Source organism: Mobula birostris, chromosome 3 (genome assembly GCF_030028105.1).
Source record: "Mobula birostris isolate sMobBir1 chromosome 3, sMobBir1.hap1, whole genome shotgun sequence".
In the NCBI taxonomy this organism is placed as follows: Eukaryota; Metazoa; Chordata; class Chondrichthyes; order Myliobatiformes; family Myliobatidae; genus Mobula; species Mobula birostris.
In genome coordinates, this window is record NC_092372.1 from 173,603,741 (window position 1) to 173,628,010 (window position 24,270).

The 24,270-nt window shown below is 39.2% G+C and overlaps 1 protein-coding gene across 2 annotated transcripts; it reads left to right on the forward strand.

Moving 5' to 3' along the window:
* On the forward strand, positions 1 to 24,123 carry cyp51 (cytochrome P450, family 51). 2 transcript variants are annotated; one of them, XM_072253710.1, is made up of 10 exons: positions 2 to 365; positions 5,012 to 5,110; positions 6,647 to 6,823; positions 9,217 to 9,343; positions 12,127 to 12,301; positions 14,441 to 14,560; positions 15,645 to 15,840; positions 17,128 to 17,223; positions 19,810 to 19,978; positions 23,908 to 24,123. In XM_072253710.1, exons 1-10 carry the CDS (start codon positions 201 to 203, stop codon positions 24,084 to 24,086), a joined length of 1,503 nt encoding a protein of 500 aa, XP_072109811.1. In that variant the 5' UTR covers positions 2 to 200; the 3' UTR covers positions 24,087 to 24,123. The 2 variants fall into 2 exon arrangements, with proteins under 2 accessions (XP_072109812.1, XP_072109811.1); XM_072253711.1 differs by lacking the exon at positions 17,128 to 17,223 and having other exon boundaries at positions 1 to 365.
* The last annotated feature ends 147 nt before the right edge of the window (positions 24,124 to 24,270 follow it).

Here is a 24,270-nt window from a genome sequence, read left to right on the forward strand (position 1 = left end):
CGCCTCTTTGCTCTCGGTCCTCACAGCGCTGCCGCTGCGGAGATCTCACCGTTACGCTTTCTTTTTATGTTGTTGGCTTTAATTACAGAAGTAGAAGCATAAACCGTCTGTGGGCGTCAGATTGCATCTCCGGGCAGAATTTTCCCGGGACTACAGCTTGCAAATTTGTCCCGTGCAGGGAAGGGTCGGTGGTCGCAGTGATGCTCTTGCTGCTGCTGGCGGCTGGCTCGTCCATCCTGGGAAATGCCGTGGAAAAGGTCGTGGATGGCAGCTTGACGACCATGGTGCTGGTTACTTCAGCTTTTATCTTGAGTCTGGCGTACTTCTCCAAAATGAGCTTAAAACATTATGAAAATCCGAACACGGTATGTATCAGAACTCAATTCCTTTATATTTTGGAAATGGTTCTTAACTTTGTATTATCATTTCCTGCAGAAATCCGATGCCCCTAGCAGTGCGACATTTATTGCCCATCCTCAGTTGCCTCTGAAGTGGGGAAGAAATTAAGAGTAAACCACCTTTGAGGATGAATAAATCATACTGGAAGCAGGCGTTTTCAATTTATCTCAATTATTTAAAATGTGGTTCACTGTTCCTTCAAATTAACGGTTACTCATAAGGATTGCCATAGTAAAAGTTGTTAACAGGAGCTGACTAGAAATATCACATTGTTTAATTTGTAAATTATAATGTGGTTGATATGTTGACGAAGCTGTGGCAGGTTGGGAGCCGATCTGACAGGTATTTCTAATTATTCCTCAGTGTTGACAGATAAATTGTTCCAATGTGCAGAAGCCAGGAACTAGCTGATATGGAATAAAGTGATGTTTTAAAGAAATACGTGATATGAAACTTTTGTACAGTATGCCGTTAGAGTCTACCAGTGGTAATAATAGAGCCAGACATAATTCTTGGCTGCCTACTGTCTTGTTAACATCCTGTGATAGCACCTCAGTAATTTTTGATGCAATGGTTACCATCAGGTAAATTGCAAACTATAGATTGGATGGATCTTTGTTGCTGCCTGTGAAGTAGTTACAGAATTGTGTTCGAACTAATTGAACATTATTTTATTGTAGAAACTTACTACCAAAGGATATTTTGGGCCATAAGAAATAATAGGTTACATGGCCTGGTATGTCAGATCTGTCATTCAAGCCAACCATTATGATACCATGATATTTAAAAAAAGTTCTTTCCTCTCTGATCCACTTCCCTGAAACCTTATTGATCTCAGTCTTTAATTTCCGTCGGCTGGTGGTGTAGTGGCATCAGCGCCGGACCTCAGAGCGAAGGCTCCCGAGTTTGAATCCAGCCGGCTCCCTTGCACGCTTTCCATCCGTGCTGGGTTGAGTGTTGAGCTAGCAACTCGGCATGGTAAAACTAAGAAAGCCTGCTAAAAAAAGCTCCGTCACGACGGCGTCCCGATGACTCCACTTGGAGTTAAGGGCTTTCTTCTTCTTCTTCAGTCTATAATTAAAGAAGGCCCTTTGAGGTTTCACAGCTCTTTTAGTGAACATATTTCTCCTTTCCTAGGTTTTTAATGACAGACCCCTGTATCCTGAGGTTGTACTTCCTAGTTCTGAACTCACCGGAAGGTGATAAAAGCTAATTTTCTGATCAAATCCTTTCAAAATCCTGTGTTGTATGTGTTTGTTTCTCAATTCTTCCAAAATTGAAAGTCTATAAGCTAACCTCTCTCCTCAAAGGCTAGCCCTCTCATCCTGGTTTTCATTTTTGTTTACCTTACTAGACAGTTAGAGAGAAAGTTAGCTCAGTGGTGCAGGTGAAGTCTCATCAAGGCCCTTCCACAAGAATTGCTTACTCTGTACGATAAAGGATAAAATACCAGTTCTTCCTAAACTCTAAATTAACAGTTAACCACAGATTTCATTATTTTCCTACATTTCCTGAATGAAACTGGCTTTCCATTTGTCTTTTTCACTCATTAAATTATGGTGTTCATTTGTCATTTTCCAGACTGTTTAATTCTGTTTGCAGGTTTTGGGCATTGTAATCAATTCATAAGTCATCTTTGTAGCCACTTTGTTCAGCACAAAAATGAACTCCTTGGTCCGTAACTTCCATGGTGACATTTTCGCCCATTTATACCGCCATATCTTCTATGCCTGGTCTATTTAAGTGTTCGTCTAAATGCCCCTCAAACATTGTGATTGCATTTGATTCCACATTTCCTCTGTTCTTTTGAAACACTAGGTTTAATGGATTTACTGGTTTATAGTTCCAATAACTTTTCCAGTACTCTTTCATTCAAGAAAGTGTTTGGTTCTCTGGAAAAAAAATGCTCAGTGTGTTAAGCATGGGCTGGAAGTTTGAAGGTGGAGGTCATGGTCTTCAGACGTGACTATGATGAGACATTTTTTCACTCAGGGAAATTGCCAGTCATATGATTTTCTTTACTTTAAAGCCTGTAATGATTGGAAAATAATTAATCCTTGATTTTTGGAGATTATGCAAATTGAGATTAATGACGCCAATGAGGAAATTGGATTTTATACAGAAATTCAGATATGATCCCTTGAATGATAGCCTGGTTCACAGCTATAAATCCACATCTCTTGATTATGTTCGAAAAGTAAGGTAGTTGGAAGCCAGTTAACTCTATTCCAAACCATCGAGGCAGAAACTTCTCAGTGTTATTTCCTAAATTAAGCTTTATCCGTGATACTCTGTCCATCGTAAGATCAGAATGTTTGTCAACATTTGCATAATATACTGTTCCATTCACAATTCTTTACACTATTGAATAAACCATGTCTGCATGGGCCAAGAGTTGTGAACACCTTGGCTTGCCTGACAGGTGACAAGGCAACGTTTTGTGCCACAAGTGCTAGGAAGAGAGTATTGTCATCTCATAATATTGCATTGTGTTAGTGCTATTGAATACCCCATGGCCAATCCTGGACTGAATCTTAATTCCACTTTGATTTACAAAAGCAGACAGAAAATTGGGTATTCTTCAGAATGATTCATCCCAAGGCTGTTGCAGCACTGGGAAAGCACAATGCAGAAGTACAACACCATACTTGTGTGTTGGTTGGATGAGTGCAGCGCCAGTAAAACTCAAACACAACTCTATCCGGGACAGAAAAGTCTGTGTCCTTGACGACCAACCCACCACAAATAATTATTCTTTTTACAGCTGGGGCCCTGTGGTTGCAGGACGTATGATACACAAGATGTAATCCAGCAGTTTTGCAGGTTTCTCTGAGAGCACTCCAAATCTGTAACTTGTATCTCCCATTTAAAAAAAAACAAACAATAAGTGCAGGGGAACAGCACCAACCCTGACTTCCTTTTCAAGCCATGTAGTGACTTGAGAGTTTGCTGATTGGTTTATTATTTGTCTCACATGCTGAAGTACAGTGGAAAACTTTGTTTTGCGCTCCATCCATACAGATTATTTCAGCACATTAGTACATCAAGGTAGTATAGGGGAAAAGCGATAACAGAATTCAGAGTGTAATTTATCACTGTTCTTTCATTGTTGATGAATCAGAATATTGAAACTCCCAACAGCACTACAGTGCTACCTTCAAATTGCAGTGGTTCTAGAAGACAGCTCACATATCTCATTAAAGGCACCCACTAATCATGAATGAATGTATATTAAAAATAAGAGGAAAGGCAAATATGGCTTGCCCCAACATTATGGAAGGTTTGTATTCCTAGAAACATATTTTCCTTTCTTTCACATTTTGTTTGTTTAGTTATTTTTTTCTCACATAAAATCTGTAAGAACAAATAATTGTTCTGTATCTCAATTGTTTTGATAGTGATTTGTGAATTCCATATGGGTGAATTTCTGTTATCTGAACTGTATTGTGGGGGTACACTGAACAATAAAAAGACTTGGAAAATAGTGGATTATTTTTCATTCTTATCTTGCAGTTGATATCATATGTTGATATGATCAATGTAATTAAAACTAGTACAGAATAATGTAAAGAATAATCACATTAAGAAAAGTGCTTTTGTGAAATTATTGACAGCGTCGAGACTGTCATGGCTGATTGAAGGAGAATTATGTCACTTGATGTAATTGGAATGGCAGTTAAAGTGCTACTTAAAACTAGAAGGAGAGTTATTAGGACTTTTATCTTTTGTCTAGTGGATAACTGTTGAATATAAGAAACAAAAGTGGGCTGATTGGACTTTTGAAGCCTCTCCTGCTGTTCAAAAGCCTCTCATTATCTGCATTGAATGTATTTGTGATAAGGGAATACCTCAGAAAGACAACCACCTGGGTGAAGAAATTCCATCTCTTTACCTTAAACAGGCATCCTTTTATTCTGAAATAGTGTACCCTAATTCTAGATCCCCAATTTGGGGAGACGTACCCTTGGCATCCGCCCTGTCAGATCCCCACAGACTTTCTTATGTTTCAATCAGATCTTAGTCTGATTGACTCTTATTCTGACTGAATATAGGGGAGGGAGGGAACGTTGACTCAGACCATGAGAGGCCTGCGTCGGGCATTTTCATGCCTTACAAGGCACAGATTGGAAGTCTGTGTGGGGCGCCACTCCTCGCACAGACATTAGAGCAATGTGTGGTTAAGTGCCTTGCTTAAGGACGCAAACACGCTGCTACAGCTGAGGCTCGAACTAACAACCTTCAGATCACTAGACGAATGCCTTAACCACTTGGCCACTGAATATAAACCCTACTCAACCATTCTTCATACGTCTCTTCATATCTAATACTCAATGAAATGAGCCTTCTTTTCACATTGTCCAAAGCAAGTATGTATTCTCTTAAATATGGAGACTATAACTGCAAATTCACCGGTATACAGTAAAGCTGGATCAAAACTCCCCTAATTTTCCCCCTCCTATCCCTCGCTATAAAGACCAATTTTCTATTACTCTTTCTTATTACTTGGTGTATCTGATAGACAACAAGATGGACTGAGTGTGTGAAATTATTACTGTTTATGTTAGTGTATTTCATTGGTTGCTTGCTAAGTTACTGGCATCTTTTTTTTCAGAAATACCCGCCATATATTCATTCTAGCATTCCATTCCTTGGACATGCAATTGCTTTTGGAAGAAATCCGATTGACTTTTTAGAAGATGCGTACTCTAAAGTAAGTGTTAAATATACCTCTGCTCTCCAGTCACATAATCTAATTGTACATAATTTCCAGTTGCCGCTATTTCTACTGTTCCTTAGTGACCTTAAAGAAATGTGGTTGAGCTGAGTGTTTGATTTGGGGAAAAAGGGTTGTGCTGGACTTATCAGAAATCTTGCCTGATACTTGTGGAGGATTAATTGGGGGAAATGCTCAAAGTTTACTAAATCTATTGTGCAAAACTGAATTTGCAATATTTAATGTATTTTGAGAGGTGAATAATTCAAAACAAATTTCAATAGCTGTAGGACTAAAATTTTATTGGTTTATAATTATTTCATTTACTTCGGTTTATTGTTTCATTCCTATAGTGCCAATAGTCGAGGCACTGAATTCCAACAGTTAGGAAATTATGGTTAAACTTTTTATAAAGTTCTGGTTTGTCCACATCTGGAGTACTGCATTCAGTTCTGGTTTCCCCATTTGTGCGAGCTTACATTAAAAGTTACTGCTATTTTGCAAATTTATTTCCACATTAAAACCCATCTGTAATTACTTACCATTTTTCCTTAATTGGTACAATTTGTTTTGAATAACGGAATAGGCCCTTCAGCCCACAATATTGTGCTGTACTAATTAAACTAATCCCTTCTCCCTGCATACTGTATTGTCAGTAATCTCTCCATTCTCTGTATATTTATGTGCCTGTCTAAGATTCTTAAATGTCTAATTTCATTTCTGCCTCCACTCCCCTTCCAGGAACCCCCCCACTCATTGTGCTTTTTTTAAAAAAAAAACTTCTCCCACACATTTCCTTTGAATTTGCCTCCTCCCCTCTTCCCCCCCACCTTAAATACATACCTTCTAGGATTAGACATTTCAACACTGGGAAATAGATATTGGCTTTCTATGGTACGTATGTCTCATCATTTTATAAGTATCTATCAAGTATCCTCTCAGCCTTTGCCCCTCCAGAGAAAACAAGTCAAGTTTTTCTAACCTCACCTTATTTAACATGCCCCTAATCTAGGCAGCGTCCCGGGAAACCTCTTCTGCACCCTCTCCAAAGCTCGCACAAATGGGGAAACCAGAACTGAATGCACTACTCCAGATGTGGACAAACCAGAACTTTATAAAAAGTTTAACCATAATTTCCTAACTGTTGAATTTAGTGCCTTGACTAATAAAGATGTACAAATGCCTTTACTAACACTGTATCAATTTCTGTGACCATTATCCCAAGATCCCTATTTCTCAGATTAATGGCGTAACTGCTGATATCCTCAGTCATGAAGTCACTGTAGATTTGTATTCAGATGCATCAATATTTTGTGTTACAAATTAATGGAGTGAAAGCTTGTGAATGCATTATGTACAGGCTCTGCTGAATTTTCACAAGTTGTTATTTGAGAAAGTAAATATTGTCAGAATGACAAGTTTAGTTGGTCTCAAGCAGAGAATTACTAAGTGTATGCTCTTTATAAGTAACAGGTCAACTAATGTCAATTTAATTTTTTAAATCATTTTAAATCATTCTCTTTTTTTAAACAGTATGGTCCTGTGTTTAGTTTCACAATGGTTGGGAAGACATTTACATATTTGCTGGGGAGTGACTCGGCTGCTTTGCTCTTCAACAGTAAAAATGAGGACTTAAATGCTGAGGATGTTTACTCCAAGCTTACAACACCAGTTTTTGGCAAAGGAGTTGCCTATGATATTCCAAACCCAGTATGTATATTTTCCTGTTGGTCAGAAATGTGGGGCTTTTCACATGAACTGTAATCAGGACTCGTCCTGTAATTAGTTTCTTTTTAAAGATCCAGTTTGTTTTTTTTAAATGTCTAATCTATTTGTGATCTCTTGATGATAGTAAGCTGCTGAAGGTGGAAATTGTGTAATGAATGACAGAATTAAACATTGGACATCAGTCTTGTTCCCTAGTTATACTTAATTCAAAGGCAAATTTATTTTTGCCACGAAGAAACTTTAGATTTTTGTTATATTAATAGTGTTCATCTGATAATAAAAATTTGCAGATGCCATATATCTGAAATAAAAAATAGAAAATATAGGAGATATTCAGTAGTTCTAATCAATCTGTAACATTGACCCTATTTTGTGGTCTGTAAATGCTGTCTGAGCTGCTAGGTTTCTTCTGCCTATTTTATTGGTTTTACTCATATTCATGTAGATGCTTTGATTCAGGTTGAAGGCCTTACATTAGATTTGGAAAGTGAGCATCCTTGCCTGAGTTGGGTTGTAGGGAGGGTTAAAGGTGTATACAAAGAAGAAATGTCTGTAATATGGTGCAGACTAAAATGATCAAAGTATCACCTGTTTTAAAAAAAAAGAGATAAAAGAAAAAGAGAGAAAAAAGAAGCAAAATATTGAGATTGAAAAGCCACATGGATAGTGTGGGGAGAGGGATGTATGTGAAAGAGAGGAAGAGCTGCTCACTTGAAATTGTTAAAATGAGCCTCAGGTCTACAATGGGAGATGAGATGGTTTTTTTGAGCTTTCTAGTTGGTTTTTTTGAGCTTTCTTTGGGTGTTGTTGGAATGATCTATAAGAAGCCCAAGGTAGAGAATTCAGAGTGGGATGGAAAATTGAGTGAAAACTCTGGACCGCCCTTATGAATTGACGGGTTGGTGGACTCATAAGAATGAAGCAGGGACTCGCAGAAGGAACAAACTGTGTAGAATGCTGAATGGGGAGAGATCTATTTTTTTGGTATCTGCAGTTTTTATCTTTCTGCAGTTCTTTCTTCCCACTGATACTGTTGAGTGCTCCCAGCAGTTTCTAGCTTCTGCACTTGCTGCATTGCATTTCTTGGCATCTTAAGCATACAATGAAGCCAAAATTTAGAAAACTGGCAAACTTTGTGGCAGGGAGCTTTCTAGAAACAATAAAGAAGAAATAATCATATCAATAATTTGGACAAACACAGATTAATTAGTGAAAGCTAGAACAGATTTATTAAAGGCAAATTGTGTCTCACTAACCTTTATAGAAATTTGCTTTGATGTAACAGAGATGTGAGGAAAATGTAGTTGGTATGGTGTATATGGACTTCCAAATCTCGTTTGTTAAGGCAATGGTGTAAAAGGGGGCAAGAGCAACATGGAGTGAAAGCTTATCCATCTAACAGGAATTATTGGTGAAGGGCTTTTGTTGTAATTTGGATGTCATGTTTGTCTTTAACTTGAATATTTTATTGTGTGTCTGGTCTGAAAACTTGCCCCTTCTGCCTTTTTACTCAGAGCTGAAGCTTGATTAAGTCATAGTTGGCCTTTTCCGATTCCCTAAATATATGTTTCGAACTTGACTATCTGAATCAAAATCACTTTTATTATCACTGACACTAATCATGAAATATGTTGTTTCTTGGCGGCAGAACAGTGCATACCTAAAATATACGATAAATTACAAAAAGAAATATACATAAAAAAAACTAAATAAGTAATGCAAAAATAGTGAAATATATTCATTGGTTCATTATCAATATGATGGCTGAGGGGAAGAAGCTGTTCCTAAAATGTTGAGTACATGTCTTTAGGCTCCTTTGCCTCCTTCCATATGAGGAGAGAACATGTCACAGATGGTTGGTTAGCTGGCTGCTATAAATGACCCTGAGGGTATTGGTTGTAAGAGAATGTGTACATGGCATGTGAGGAAGAATAGCATCTAGGGAAATAAGAGAGGGAATGGGACTGACAAGGTAGTTCTGAAAACTGGCGCGGTTTCAGTCAACCTAATGACCCCTCCTATGTCATGAGAAAATATGAAAATATAATAAATGTAAAATAAAATTCCAATTCCTCTGTAGATCAATGCCTCTAACTAGAAATTCAGATTCAGAATCAGATTTATTATCACTGACGAGTTAATGCAGAGCATAAAACGAAAACCTTGGCCATGAACAGCCAATGTTTATTGAACAATTTCCATTTTGAGTTATCTGTAAGTTAACTTGATAAGTAAAATATGTCATTTAGAATAGGAAAGAACAAAGTTGCAAAGTTCGTCTCTTCAGAGCATTGAATTGTTTCTGTAAGTTTAAAAAAAACTTTTCCATTTTTAAGTATTTTCCATAAATAAAAGTTATTTTCTTATTTGACAAGTTATTTCTGGAACAGAAGAAGATGCTCAAAACTGGTCTGAACATTGCACAATTTAAACAGCACATCCCTCTGATTGAAGAGGAAACTATTGAGTATTTTAAACGTTGGGGTGACAGTGGTGTCAAAAGTAAGTATTTGAATATTTAGTCATCTCTGCTTTTGGTGGTTTCAACTTTAAAAAAGTTTTGCATAAATTCCGAAGAAGTTATATTGAGGATTATTCTTTATGCTGAGGTATTTAATTGTGGGTGAAATGTAGTACTAAATAATTGTATATTCTAACTTGAAGGAGTGGGAAGGGGACAGTGGCATAGTTAGCAGAGATGTTGCCTCATCGCAACAGAGATCCAGGTTCAGTCCTGACCCTGGCTGCTGTTTGTGTGGTGCGTGTATGTTCTTCTTGAGACCACATGGGTTTCCCTTGGGCTGTTCATATTTCCTCCCAACCCTCAAACATTTGTGGCTTAGTACTTTGATTAGCCACTATATACTGTTCTTTGTGTGCAACCGAATGGTAAAAAAAATTTGGCAAGTTCATAAACATAGGGAGACTAAAAATTGGTGTTAAGTAAGTGGGTGGTTTATAGTGGTGTGCATTCAGTGGGCCAAAGGATTTGTTCATGTACTATATGGCTCTTTAACTGTATTCTACAAGAGATACTATCTTCTAAACGTAGTAGAAGAAAGAGGTGTTCGACGAAGCGGTCTCACCAATGTAAAGGAGGCACATCAGGCTCACTGGTACAATAGACGACCCCAGCAGATTTGCAGGTGAAGTTTTGCCTCACCTGGAAGGACTGCCTTAGGCCCTGAATGGAGATGAGGCAGGAGGTGTTTGGCAGGTATGGTACTTGGGCCATAAGAGCTGGGAGGAAGATTAATAGGGAGAGATGACTGGACAAGGAAATCGTGGAGGGAGCGATTCTTGTGGAAAGCGGAGGTGGGTGGGGGTAAAGATATGTTTAGTGGTAAGATCTCTTTGGAGATGGCGGAAGTTGCCGAGCATGTGTTGGATGTGGAGGCTGATGAGGTTGTACGTAAGGACAAGAGGACCATTGTTAAGGCGACGGGAAGATGATGTGAGCGCGGATGTTTGGGAAATGGAGGAGGTGCGGGTGAGGGCAGCGTCAGTAGTAGGGGGAGGAAAACTCTGTTCTTTAAAGATGGTGAACATCCCGATTTCCTGGAACAGAAAGCCACATTCTGCAAACAGATATGGCGGAGACAATGAAATTGAGAGAAGGGAATAGCATTTTTGCAGGAAATAGGGTGGGGAGAGGTATAGCCGAGATAACCATAGGAATCAGTAGATTTATAAAAGATGTTGATAGTTTGTCCGCAGAGATGTTTGCCAGTGATATTAAACCTCTTTCTGATTCTGGGTTAATGACAGCTTTCTTAGCAGTGTGGAGGAACAGAGGGACCTTGGGGTGCATGTCCATCAATCCCTCAAAGGTGATAGGGTTGTTAAGAAGTCCTTAGTTGGGGCATTGAGTTCAAGAGCCACAAGGTAATGTTGCAGCTCTATAAAACCCGGGTTAGACCACACTTGAAATACTGTGTTTCATGAGGATAAGCTAGGACAAGCTAGGACTTTTCGGAGGGAAAGAGGATGAGAGTGTTTTGATGGAAGTGTTCAAGATGATAAGAGGCATAAATCGAGTGGATAGCCAGAGACTTCTTATCCCAGAGCAGAAATCGCTAATATGAGGGGGCATCATTTTAAGGTGATTGATAGATAGTATAGGGGGGGATGTCAGAGTTAACTTTTACGCAGTGGTGGGTGCATGGAATGCCCTGCCAGAGGTGGTGGTAGAGGCAGATACATTAGGGGCATTTAAGAAGCTCTTAGATAGGCACATGGATGATTGAAAAAAATGGAGGGCTATGTAGGAGGGAAGAGTTAGATTGATCTTGGAGTTGGTTATATGGTGGGCACTGTGTTGTGGGTCAAAGGGCGTGTCCTGTGCTGTATGTTCTATGCTCTGTGTTCTAACTTATTCTGACTTGTATCTAAATGAGCAAGTTTCTGTCCAGTAGAGCAAGTATGCTCAACATGTTGTAAGTAAGAACTTTACACTAGCAAACACATAAACTTGCTAAGCTTATTGAGATGGTTTAAATTGGAGGGTGGTTTGGTGAGAACTGAATATCTCAATGTAGCTGGAGATACAGGTGTCCCCCGCTTTTTGAACGTTCGTTTTACAAAACCTCGCTGTTACGGAAGACCTACATTAGTTACCTGTTTTCGCTAACAGAAGGTGTTTGCACTGTTATGAAAAAAAGCAATGTGCGATAGAAGGCAGCGCGCACCCCGAGCAGCCAAGCTCCTCCACCGGAACTGCATTCTAGCCCGCATTGCTTAATCACGTGTCTGTGAGCATCCGTTAGCAAGATGAGTTCTAAGGTATCGGAAAAGCCTAGAAGAGCTCATAAGGGTGTTACACTTAGCATAAAACTAGACATAATTAAGCATTTCGATCATGGTGAACAAAGTAAGGACAAAGTGAGTTTGGCTTGTGGAAGTTGACAAAGATGATGTTGAAGAGGTTTTAGCATCTCATGACCAAGAACTGATAGATGAAGAGCTGATGCAATTGGAAGAGGAAAGGGTAACAATGGAAACCGAATGCAGTAGTGAACGGACCAAAAGTGAAGTCGTCCAGGAACTGAATGTGAAGCAACTGCGTGAGATTTTTTGGATGACTGTAGCAATTAAAATTGCAGGGCTTTTATAATATTTGAATGTTATTTGTGCAAAATGCCAGTAAAGTTTAATGTAAGGAAAAAAATTCAGAACAAGAATCTGTTCTCTCATTGTATTGACAATAAGTTTATTTGCAGAAAATGTTAGTATTTAGAGGGCATTTAAAACTTACAATAAATTGCTTCAATTTGTTTATTTTTTAGATTTGTTTGAGGCCCTCTCAGAGCTGATCATTTTAACAGCCAGCCGTTGTTTACATGGAAAAGAGATTCGAAACCTGCTCAGTGAGAAAGTTGCTCAGCTCTATGCTGACCTTGATGGTGGATTTACCCATGCTGCATGGCTTCTTCCCAGCTGGTTACCTCTTCCCAGTTTCAGGTACTGAATGGGTGTAAAGTGATAAATCATACTGTTCTGAAAACCTTTGGGTCAAACAATAACTCCAAGAGTTGCATTACTGTTGAAAGTATCCACAGAACTTTAAACTGTGAAATCCAAATAAATATTCTGTGTATTTTAAATATACTATCCCTTTTTATAAAATGCAGTCATATTGCTAACCAGTCATATTAGCATTAGGCATGGCCAGTCAGAGGGCTACAATGAGAAATCAACTTGTTATTCTGGTCTGCTTCTGACAGAAATTAGTGATTTAATTTCTGTCAGAAGTAGACTAGAGATCTAACCAAAGATTGCGAAAGATTATAGACAATCACTTGTCTTTTGTGTGTGAATATCAATTAAATACACCCTTCAAGTCCAGCATTGTGAAACAGAAATTTGCATTAGAGGGTGTGTATCATCTGGAGTTTTAGTGAATAATATTGGTAATAAATTCTCATAACATTGTTCATGGTCAGTTTATAAAGCATGTATGTCAGTAGCTTTTCTAAGATGTATTTGACTTAATATGAAACAGCAATCTGATCAGTTCCTTTCCCTCTCTCTTTATTTCGCTGTATCCTGCAACTTATCCTCTTTCACTTTCCCGGTAACTCACCCTTGATTTTTTTTTAGTTATTTTAAGGCGTGACTTACAATGGTCAGTTGACTATCCAGCTCTTTGGTTGGTGGAAAAATACTAGAATAACCAGGGGATGTGCAAACAGAAATATGGAGAACTCAGACAGCAGCTGAGGTCAGAATCAAACACAGATCATCTAGAGCTATGAAGCAGCAGTACTCCATTATATAAAAAAGCATGCGGTGTCATCTGTATTTCAGTTACTGAAAGAGCCAAGTGGATTGTGAGGCCAAATGCTGCAGCTTACTGTATTGACTTACAAGGAAGAAGTATTGAAATACGCTGCAGAGAGTCCTAGTCAGCTCCATTGTAGGCACTAGCCTCCGGTAGTATCTAGGAGTGATGCCTCAAAGAGATGGCATCCGTCGTTGAGGACCCCCAACACCCACACATGCCCTGCTCTCATTGCTGCCCTCAGGAAGGAGGGACAGAAGCCCGAAGGCACACATTCAGCGATTCAGGAACAGCTTCTTCCCCTCTGCCATCCGATTTCTGAATGGACATTGAACCCGTGAACACTACCTCACTACTTTTAAAAAGTTTTATTTTTGCACTACTTACTATTTAATATACAGGTGTGTGTATATATGTGTATGTATACTTTAATTCAGTTTTTTCTCTATTATTATGTATTGCATTGTACTGCTGATGCAAAGTTAACAAACTTCATGACGTTTGCCAGTGATATTAAACCTAATTTTGATTCTGCAGTATCCTTTTTAAATTCATAAGAGATGGAGACAGGAATAGACCATTCAGCTCCTTGTGTACTCTACCGTTCAGTAAGATCGTGGCTGATTTTGTCCCTCTTTCCTGAACAAATCCCATGTTCTTATTTTAAAGATCTGTCAGACTCCCTTAAATATATTGATTGACCAATTCTCTGCCATGCAGCTGGATAGAAAATTTCAAAGATCAGCTACCCCTGAACAAAGAAAGTTCCTGTTAACTCTATCGTGAATGGTTGTGCCTTTATTTTGGGACTCTGGTCACTCCAGCCAGGGGAAGCACTTACCTTTTAAGTCCCATTAGGATTTTTTTATATTTTAATCACATAATGATTTGTGTTTCTAAAAGTGAGTGTATAGGCTAAGTCTGCTTAATTTAACCTTCTACAACAAGCCCGCTGTTTAAGGTTTTTGATCTTTATGGTTTGGGGATCAGGGTTGAGTGTAGCAGGTGGTAGTTTCCCCAGTCTGAGGAGCTGTTGCCCAGTAAGCCAACAATGACTTCATGAAGGAGATGGAAGTGGTTGTGGATACTGGAAGAAAGAATATATAGGTGTAAACATACTGTAAATATAATGGCTTTGGAATGTTTCTACCAGTGTAAATTCTTGTACTCTAGGTTATTGTCAGCTTTACACATTTGACATGCTTGTTATCTCCCTGCCCTGATATTTATTTTGTACCCAGTCAAATGATTTACGGTTGCCTTTGTTAATAAGTTTTATTCAGACATTTTTCAAAATATTCCTCTCTGTTTTTGGATAGACGACGTGATAAAGCACATAAGAAGATCAAGAATATCTTCTATGATGTAATTAAGAAACGGAGGGAGTCGAGTACCAAGGAGGATGATATGCTACAGACCTTACTGGATGCTACCTACAAGTATGTCTTCAGCACTCAGAGATGAAGGAGCTTTTCTGTTTTCAGTATTCACCAGGTTATTCCTGTGATTGAAAACACTATGTTACAAATGAATAAGTCAAATTATACTGAAAAGATTTAGCATTTTGCTTTTTAGCATTGGTCATTGATGTTGAAAGCTACTCTAGTGCTGTGTTAATAGAATTAATTTGTGTTGGAGGGCGCTTTCCCAAAATCCTTAGTTGGGATTAAGATGAGGATATTGATTTAAAACCTAAATGTTTGATAGACTTGGATCATTTCTAAGTGGATAAGAAGCATAGATTTGATAAATATATGCTTCTATTTTAAAATTGGATAAGTGAGCAGCTATGGAATACAGGAGAACAAATGCACAATCTTTCCATGAGCAAGAGATTGTACTGATTAAATGGCAGGACTAGTAGTTCTTTCATCCTGAGACATGAATTCAAATTCAACTTCGTGAGTTGTAGAACTTGAATTTATATCTGGAATAGAGAATTTAAAAAATACTGACCTTAGTAATCATAGCCATGTAACAGTGTCTTTAAAAACTCATCTGGTTCACTGATGTTTTCCATAAGACATAGGAGCAGAATTGGGCATTGCGTCTGCTCCATCATTCGATTATGACTGATTTATTTTCCCTCTCAACTCCATTCTTCTGACGTTTTTGTTGGATGTTTTTATCCCTCCCTTTGACTTGACCTTTATTCTCTCAAGTAACCATCCAACTTTGCTTTAAATATGCCAATGACTCGGCCTCCACAGACACCTCTGGCAATAAATTCCACAGATTTACAACCCTCTGGTGAAAGAAATTCCTCCTCATCTCTTTATTAAAGGAACTTACTTCTTTTCTGAGGTGTGCCCTCTGGTTCTAGACTTTCCAGTCGAGTATTTTTCCTGTAATACCATGGTTTCTTATCTTGTTTAGCAACCTGATATGCAGCACCTTGTCAAAGACCTTTTGAAAATCCAAGTAAACAACATCCACTGATTTTCAAATGGCAGCTATGCCTTCCTGTCCAGCCATTTTGCTTTGCTGTAATGCTATTTCTTTTGATATTTATATTTTCTGTAGGGACGGAACTTTTCTGACTGACGACGAAATTGCGGGTATGCTTATTGGACTGCTGTTGGCAGGGCAGCATACTTCCTCTACTACCAGTGCCTGGATGGGATTTTTCTTGGCTCAACATAAAGAGCTGCAGGAGCGTTGCTATGTGGAGCAGAAAGCAGTGGCTGGGGAGGACCTGCCACTGCTCACCTACGATCAGGTATGCCTGATCTGAACCGTGACAATGTGGATGATTTGTAAACCATATCTTTAAATGAATGTACTGTTAAAGCTAGAATATGTTCTTTATGTGCAAATCATTCACAGTTCAATCTGAACATCTCTGGATTAAACATTGGAGAAAAGCTGCCACAAAGATGATATGGTGACTGTTCTTCCCATGATTGCAAAGAGTTGTGAACATAGCACAGTTTAGTACAGAAACTAGCCTCCCCTCCATGGACTCAGTCTATACTTGTTGCTGCCTCAGTGAAGCAGCCAGCTTAATTAAAGGCTCCATACCCCAGATATATCCCACATCCCATCAGGCAGAATGTACAAAAGCCTGAAAGCGTATAATACCAGGTTCTATCCTGTTGTCATAAGACTATTGAATATTTCCCTTGTACGATAAGATGGATTTTTGACCTCATAATCTACCCCATAACCTTGCACCTCATTGTCTACCTGCACTGTGGTTATCTGTAACTGTTAACACTTTATTCTGCACTCTGTTATTGTTTTACTATATACTATCTCAATGCACTGTTGTAATAAATTGATCTGTATGAACAGTAAGCAAGACAAGTTTTTCCATTGTACAGTACTTTGGTACATGTGACAAAAATAAACCAATTTAAATTTATCAGTTTACTTTGGAAATACTGTTCAGGAAACAATCTGTAACTTGCTTTTCTATACATTTTTAAATAACATCAACCTAGATTTTCTTAATTGGCCCAAGATCAAATACCTTGATCCATAGAACTAAGTATGTACATTGTAGCACCACATGTCTGTAATATTCTCCTCCTGGCATTCAGTTCAGCGAGACAATAGAGCCCAATATTTCAGCACCTTTTTTATGCTTGTGGTCAAAACAAACCACGGTTTGTTACTTAGCTGCTTGACAATTTGGTGTACTTTTTTCACTTGTGTTTCTATTCAAACCAGATCTCCTGACCTTAAAATTTCCTTGCTTCACTTTCAACATTTCTTGTTACCCAATATCTGATTTATACTGTTCCTAGTGCAGAAACATATATTCTAAATATATAACTTGTATTTTCTAAGTATAGAAAATAGTGTTTTCTGCATAGTCCCCCATAACCTGTGGTACCAGTATTGCTGGTTATATCTGAGGAGTTTTATGCTTAATTCATGTAAATTGCTTTCAAGGGTATTTTTAATCAATGAACTATTTAAATAAAATGGTGGGCTAGGTTTGGTTCATTAGTGACTTGTGCAAAGAGAGCATCAGTCCTTTTTTTAAAAAATTTCCTTGCAGCTGAAGGACATGAGTTTGTTGGATCGCTGCTTAAAGGAAACCCTCAGGCTCCGTCCTCCAATAATGACAATGATGAGGATGGCCAGAACTCCACAGGTATGTCAGAGCCTTAGGACAGTATAACTTGCTTCTGGGCTTTAAAAATACCATCATGGATTATACGGAATTGTGAATCAGTATTCTAAATCGAAAGAAGCACATCTATTTTTCACAGTGGAATCATTTTTATATGAGCACACAATTTAAATGAATGCATGAACAGATGGGACTGCTATCTGTCTTAACTGCTAATCTACACAGTGATATTCAGAACATTTGTTATTTAGTAGTAGTAGTAGTCATACTTTATTGATCCCAGGGGGAAATTGGTTTTTGTTACAGTTGCCCCATAAATAATAAATAGTAATAGAACCATAAATAGTTAAATAGTAATATGTAAATTATGCCAGTAAATTATGAAATAAGTCCAGGACCAGCCTATCGGCACAGGGTGTCTGACCCTCCAAGGAAGGAGTTGTAAAGTTTGATGGCCACAGACAGGAATGACTTCCTGTGACGCTCTGTGCTGCATCTCGGTGGAATGAGTCTCTGGCTGAATGTACTCCTGTGCCCACCCAGTACATTATGTAGTGGATGGGAGACATTGACCAAGATGGCATGCAACTTAGACAGCATCCTCTTTTCAGACACCACCGTCAGAGAGTCCAGTTCCATCCCCACAACATCACTGGCCTTACGAATAAGTTTGTTGATTCTGTTGATGTCTGTTACCCTCAGCCTGCTGCCCCAGCACACAACAGCAAACATGATAGCACTGGCATTTATGCTGTTGGATAGTTTAAGCAGTAATTGTGATACATGGAGGACAAAATAGCACCAGATTCTTTAAACAACAGATTCCTCCTGTATTATTTACAGGTTGTGGGCATTGTGGACGGCACTGGTGCAGCAGTTCTACGGCTCAGCTAAAATTAGCAGCTTGAATGTTCTCTGCCTGAAGTTTTTCTCTCTCAACCTTGCAGGTTATTTGGCTGCAGTAAGTTATCCCTTGATAAAATGAAAAGCAGCCAAAAAGAGAGTATTGAAGAGCATGTGGGAGAGCATAATTTGCAGGATTGCAAGAGAATAGGACCAGGGAGAATGGCATTGATGGAATTGCTCTGCTGGGAGCCAGTTTGGACTTAGTGAGCTGAATAGCATAATCATTATGTATGATTTGAAAATAGAGTCTATTTGCTCTTAAGATGGTAGTGAGCCATCTTTGTGCAGGATTCCCTAGAGGTTAATTTGCAGATTGAGTCGGTGGTGAGAAAGGCAAATGCAATGTTAACATTCATTTCGAGAGGACTCGAACATAAAAGCAAGGATGTAATGCTGGGGATTTATAAGGCACTGGTGAGGGTTCACTTGGAGTATTGTGAGCAGATTTAAGAAAGGATGTGCTGATACGGGAGAGGGTGGAGAGGAGTTTCAGTAGAATGATTCTGGGATTGAAACAACTATTGTAAAAGGAGTGATTGATGGCTCTAGGCCTGTAATCACTGGAATTTAGAAGAATGGGGGGGTGGGGGAAGCTCATTGAAACCTATCAAATTTTGAAAGGCCTTGATAAGAATGGATGTGGAGAGGATGTTCCTATGCTGGGAGAGTCTAAGACCAGAGGACACCAGCCTATGAAATGGTGTAAGGCCTTGATGGAGTGGATGTGGAGAGGATGTTTCCTATGGTGAGTGTGTCTAGGACCAGAGGGCACAGCTTCAGAATAGAGGGACATCCATTTAGAATAGAGATGGAGAGGAATTTCTTTAGCTAGAGCGTGGTGAACCTGTGGAATTCATTGCCACAGGTGGCTGTAAGATAGGTCATTGGGTGTATTTAAGTCAGAGGTTGATGGGCTCTTGAATGGTGAAAGCACTCCCAAAGTTTTTTCTTATAGGCCGTTTCAAAAGTTAGACCCAGTAACAATGACACTTCCATACCAGGTTAGTGTATGACCTAAAGAGGAATTCTTAAGTAGTGGACAGGTCTATTGCCATTGTACTTTGTAAAATAAAGGATACCTTGTAAGTGATTCACACTACAATCACATTTCACTAGAAGTGGAGAAGGCAAATATTTAGCACAGAGGATTAAATTCCAGTCAATAAGCCAATTCATGTGTAGGTTCTTGAGTTGTGGAGATATAATCATCTAGACAAACTGGAGAATGTTCTGTCACAGTCCCATGTAAAGTGCCTAGGACTTGATATACCTGGCCAAAATGTTCCAAGAGTTGGAAAAAGTAAGCCATTGAGCTCTTGATAAGTGTTTTCATGTGGACAGTGGTGCGGATAAGATTAGACATGATCATAACTTGATTACCACTTAACTATATTGACTTTATTTGTTTCAATTTATTTGAGAAATGCATGAACAGCTATTCCCTTGACACGTGATGAAAAGTCACTAATTTTTGTTTACCTCGTCACTAGTTGAGCTTAATGTGAGATAAACTAATTGCACAATTGTTCCATGTGTCAAAGTTATTAATCTTCAACAAGGCTTATCAATTTGCTTCTTTAAAAACTTACAAGTGATCAGTGCTGCATTGATCAATTATCCATTGACATTTTCATTAAGCTCTCCAGGTCTGCTGTTAAATTTTTTGAATATCTGTAATATTGACTTCTGTTCCTCCTGTAGACTGTTGCTGGTTACACCATTCCTCCAGGCCATCAAGTGTGTGTCTCTCCTACCATCAACCACAGACTTAAAGATGCTTGGGTTGAAAGATTTGATTTCGACCCGGATCGCTATCTCCGAGATAACCCGGCTGCCCAACAAAAGTTTGCGTTTGTACCTTTTGGCGCAGGTAGGATTTGTTCTATCAAAAAAGTTTCAAGCCAGTTGCTGCCTGGTTTAGAGCTCTTGTGCTATGAGATAGGTGGAGGGATAGGTAGTTTTGAGAAAGTAGAGAAGGTACAGATGGACTTAGACATATTAGGATAATGGGCTGATGGAATACAGTGTTGGGAAATGTATGGTCATGCACTTTGGTGGAAGAAATGAAAGGGCTGACAATTTTCTAAGGGAGAGAAAATACAAAAAACTGAAATGCAAGATGCAGGATTCCCTGAAGGTTAATTTGCAGGTTGAGTCTGTGGTGAGAAAGGCAAATGCAATGTTAGCATTCATTTCAAGGTGAATGGAATAAGTGCAAGGATGGAAGGTTGAGACTTTATAAAGCACTGGTGAGGCCTCACTTGGAGCAGGTTTGGGCCCCTTATCTTAGAAAGGATGTGTTGAAACTGGAGAGAGTTCAAAGGAGGTTCATGAAAATAATTCCAGGATTGAACGGCTTGTCATATGAAGAACATTTGATGTCTTTGTGCTGTGATTCACTGGAATGCAGAAGAATGAGGGGTGACTTCATTGAGATCTGTCGAATGGTGAAAGACCATGATAGAGTGGATGTGGAGAGGATGTTTCCCATGGTGGAGAGTCTAAGACCAGAGGACACAGCCTCAGAATAGAATGGTGTTCTTTTAGAATGGAGATGTGGAGGAATTTCTTTAGCCAGAGAGTGTGAATCTGTAGAATTCTTTGCTACAGGCAGCTGTGGAGGCCAGATCTTTTGTATATTTAAGGGAGAGGATATATTCTTGATAGGTTAGGGCATGAAGGGATATGGGAGAAGGCAGGAGACTGGGGCTGAGAGGAAAATTTGATCAGCCATGATGAAATGGTGGAGCAGATTTGAGGGGCTGAATGGCCTAATTCTGCTCTGATATCCCACGGTCTTATTTTCAAAAGAGTACGCATGTGGTTAGGAAGACAAATGGTGTATTAGCCTTTATTTGCAAAAGTATTGGAGTTCAAAAGTGGAGACTAACTGAGAATTGTATTGGATATTGGTGAGGCTGAGCCTAGAGTACTATGCACAACTAGGTGCTCTTGTTGAAGAAAGGATATATGGTGCAGCTGGTTAATTTGACCATTCGTTAATCGGAGCAGCCACTTATTTGGGACAACTCTTAAAGAGGAAAACAGATGGAGAACATAGCTGGGATTCCTTTTTTTGTTTGGGACACCGCACCAATAATTGGGCCGGGGACTGTTTCTTGACATTTTCTAACCAGTCAGTCAGGTGCACGTTCATGTGGCTGTTGGACACTACACCGTGCTTAGAGCAAACAGTTCCTAAAATAAAAATGTCAGTTACTTGTGTTCGTGTTCAAAAAGCAGTGATTTTTGTTACTGATAGTTAGCGAGAAGTGGAAAGGCAATTCTGAACCGTTTTGTTCACTGTGGTTTCGAGCATTCAGACTTGGATGTGCCAGAACTAGCTGGGAGAGAAGAGGAAACGATTTCACTACTTTAACAAGTTAGGAACCTTGAAGAATTTGAAGTTATTGGCAATCATCTTGAATGTTACCTTTGGTCCCCACTGGACACTCAACCGGTGGGTCTTCTACGCAAGTGATATAGGGACGTGCCTGTCCCAGCGTGCAAAGTCAGGTCTGGTAGATGGGGTGGATGAGGTCTACAGTGAGATCCAATGGCCTGGAAGGTGGTTCTACATTGCTACGTGGAGAGCGGCGGGCATGACGAGGTACAGAGTAAGTCACGGTCATCCACTGCATCAGGGAAGAGTCTGGTTGTGATATCTACTCCTCCCACTGGACCCAGACCTCTGAGGTCGAGAGTGGAATTGCTCCAGTGCAACAGTTTTTCCACTTTAAAAACTCTCCTGCTCAGGTTTCCCGTCATCGTCGGATGTGATGGACAACCACCAGTAGTGTTCTAATTTGTTTGGTATTTCATTTAAATACATTATTTGTTACTGATTTAAATGGTAACAAATACTTAACTATTTCTATTAAACACTGGCTAATTGGGGCAGACACTTAATTGGGCCAAAATGTACTGGTCCTGATCTGTCCCAATTAACCAGAATCCACTGTACTGACAAAGGAGACATTCCAGATATGAGTGGCTAAGAAAAAATAGATTAATATTCTTTTGAGTTTGAAAGAGTGAGAGGTTATCCAATGGAAACATGCAGGAACTTTAGTATATATGATAAGGCAGATGCTAATGTTTCTAGAAGTGGAAGAACCTCAAACAAAAAGACATAGTTATCGATATTAGCGACAGTTACTTAAAACAAGCGTGTAGGGATTTCTAGTTGCAAAGGATGTTGAATTTCAGGAATTCTCTACCCCCAGATTTATGGAAATTATATTATTATTTAAAGAGGAAGTAAATAATGTTTTGAATAATTTGGGAATTAGGGCTTTCTGAATGATACAGAAGAGACCTAGGTAGATCAGCCATGATCAGGGTAGGATTGAAGAGGTAAGTGGTTACCCCTTTTCCTAATATTCTCTTTTAAACATCCTTTCGCCAGTACTCTGTAGCTCTGCCAGAAGTAGTATACTGTGTGAATTCCCCTAACTTCTAAAGTGCTAGTTTTAAAATGTGTAACCCTTGGCCAGTATGATCCCCCCATGAACAATGTGCTTTGTTTATAATGTCCATGGAAAGTTTAATTTCTTAAAATAGAAACAAGCCTGACTTAACATTTCCCCAGTACCAATATTCCTTTGAGTCAAAATGTGGTCGAGGTCCAGTGCTCCCACTGTGGCCTTCTATATATTGGCGAGACCCGACGCAGACTGGGAGATCGTTTCGCTGAACACCTACACTGCGTCCGCCAGAGAAAGCAGGATCTCCCAGTGGCCACACATTTTAATTCCACGTCACATTCTGACATGTCTATCCATGGCCTCCTCTACTGTAAAGATGAAGCCACACTCAGGTTGGAGGAACAACACCTTATATTCCATCTGGGTAGCCTCCAACCTGATGGCATGAACATTGACTTCTCAAACTTCTGCTAATGCCCCACCTCCCCATCATACCCCATCCGTTATTTATTTATATACACACATTCTTTCTCTCACTCTCCTTTTTCTCCCTCTGTCCCTCTGACTATACCCCTTGCCCATCCTCTGGGTCCCCCCTTGTCTTTCTCCCTGGACCTCCTGTCCCATGATCCTCTCATATCCCTTTTGCCAATCACCTGTCCAGCTCTTGGCTCCATCCCTCCCCCTCCTGTCTTCTCCTATCCTTTTGGATCTCCCCCTCCCCCTCACAAATCTCTTACTAGCTCTTCTCTCAGTTAGTCCTGATGAAGGGTCTCGGCCCGAAACGTCAACTGCACCTCTTCCTAGAGATACTGCCTGGCCTGCTGCGTTCACCAGCAACTTTGATGTGTGTTGCTTAATATTCCTTTGATTTGGAATCATCCTTACTAGCTGCCATTCTTGATAAAATTTACAGGTCACCTGTTGACTGCAACTCCTGCTTTGTATGTGTCCCTCTGCAGAACCAATACGGAGCTTGACTTTTGTTTTTAAAGGGGTAAATAAATTAAAGGTATTTTGCACAATAGTTTCATCACTCCTATTTCATTACTCTTTTTTGAGAAGTAATTAAAGAAAAGACAAGCAACACACACAAAATGCTGGTGGAATTCAGCAGGCCAGGCTACTTCTATGAAAAAAAGAGTACGGTTGACGTTTTGGGCCGAAACTCTTCACCAGTCTTGATGAAGGGTCTTGGCCTGAAATATTGACTGTACTGCTTTCCACAGATGCTGCTTGGCCTGCTGATTTCCTCCAGCATTTTGTGTGTTATTTGGATTTCCTGCATCTGCAGATGTTCTCGTTTATAAAAGACAATTTATCGCGTCATGTCTTTTACTTTACAACCTTTAACTTTCTTTTCTTCCTCTAGGTCGTCATCGTTGTATTGGGGAAAACTTTGCATATGTACAGATCAAGACAATATGGTCTACTTTAATCCGTTTGTATGAATTTGATCTTGTTGATGGATACTTTCCAGTTGTGAACTATGCAACCATGATCCATACCCCTACAAACCCAGTTATCAGCTATAAGAGACGAATGAAATGAGAAATAGATTAATAAAATTTAATCTTGCTATTCTTCAGTGACTTGTTCATGCTATCAAATCATTTTGTTGGTCTGCTGTATAAAAATTTCAACTAATTCAGTACTGATTTTGTAATTACTGTTAATTAATTTCTAAATTAAGGATATTGATAACTGGGGTCAATTTTACAGATAGTAGTGGTCT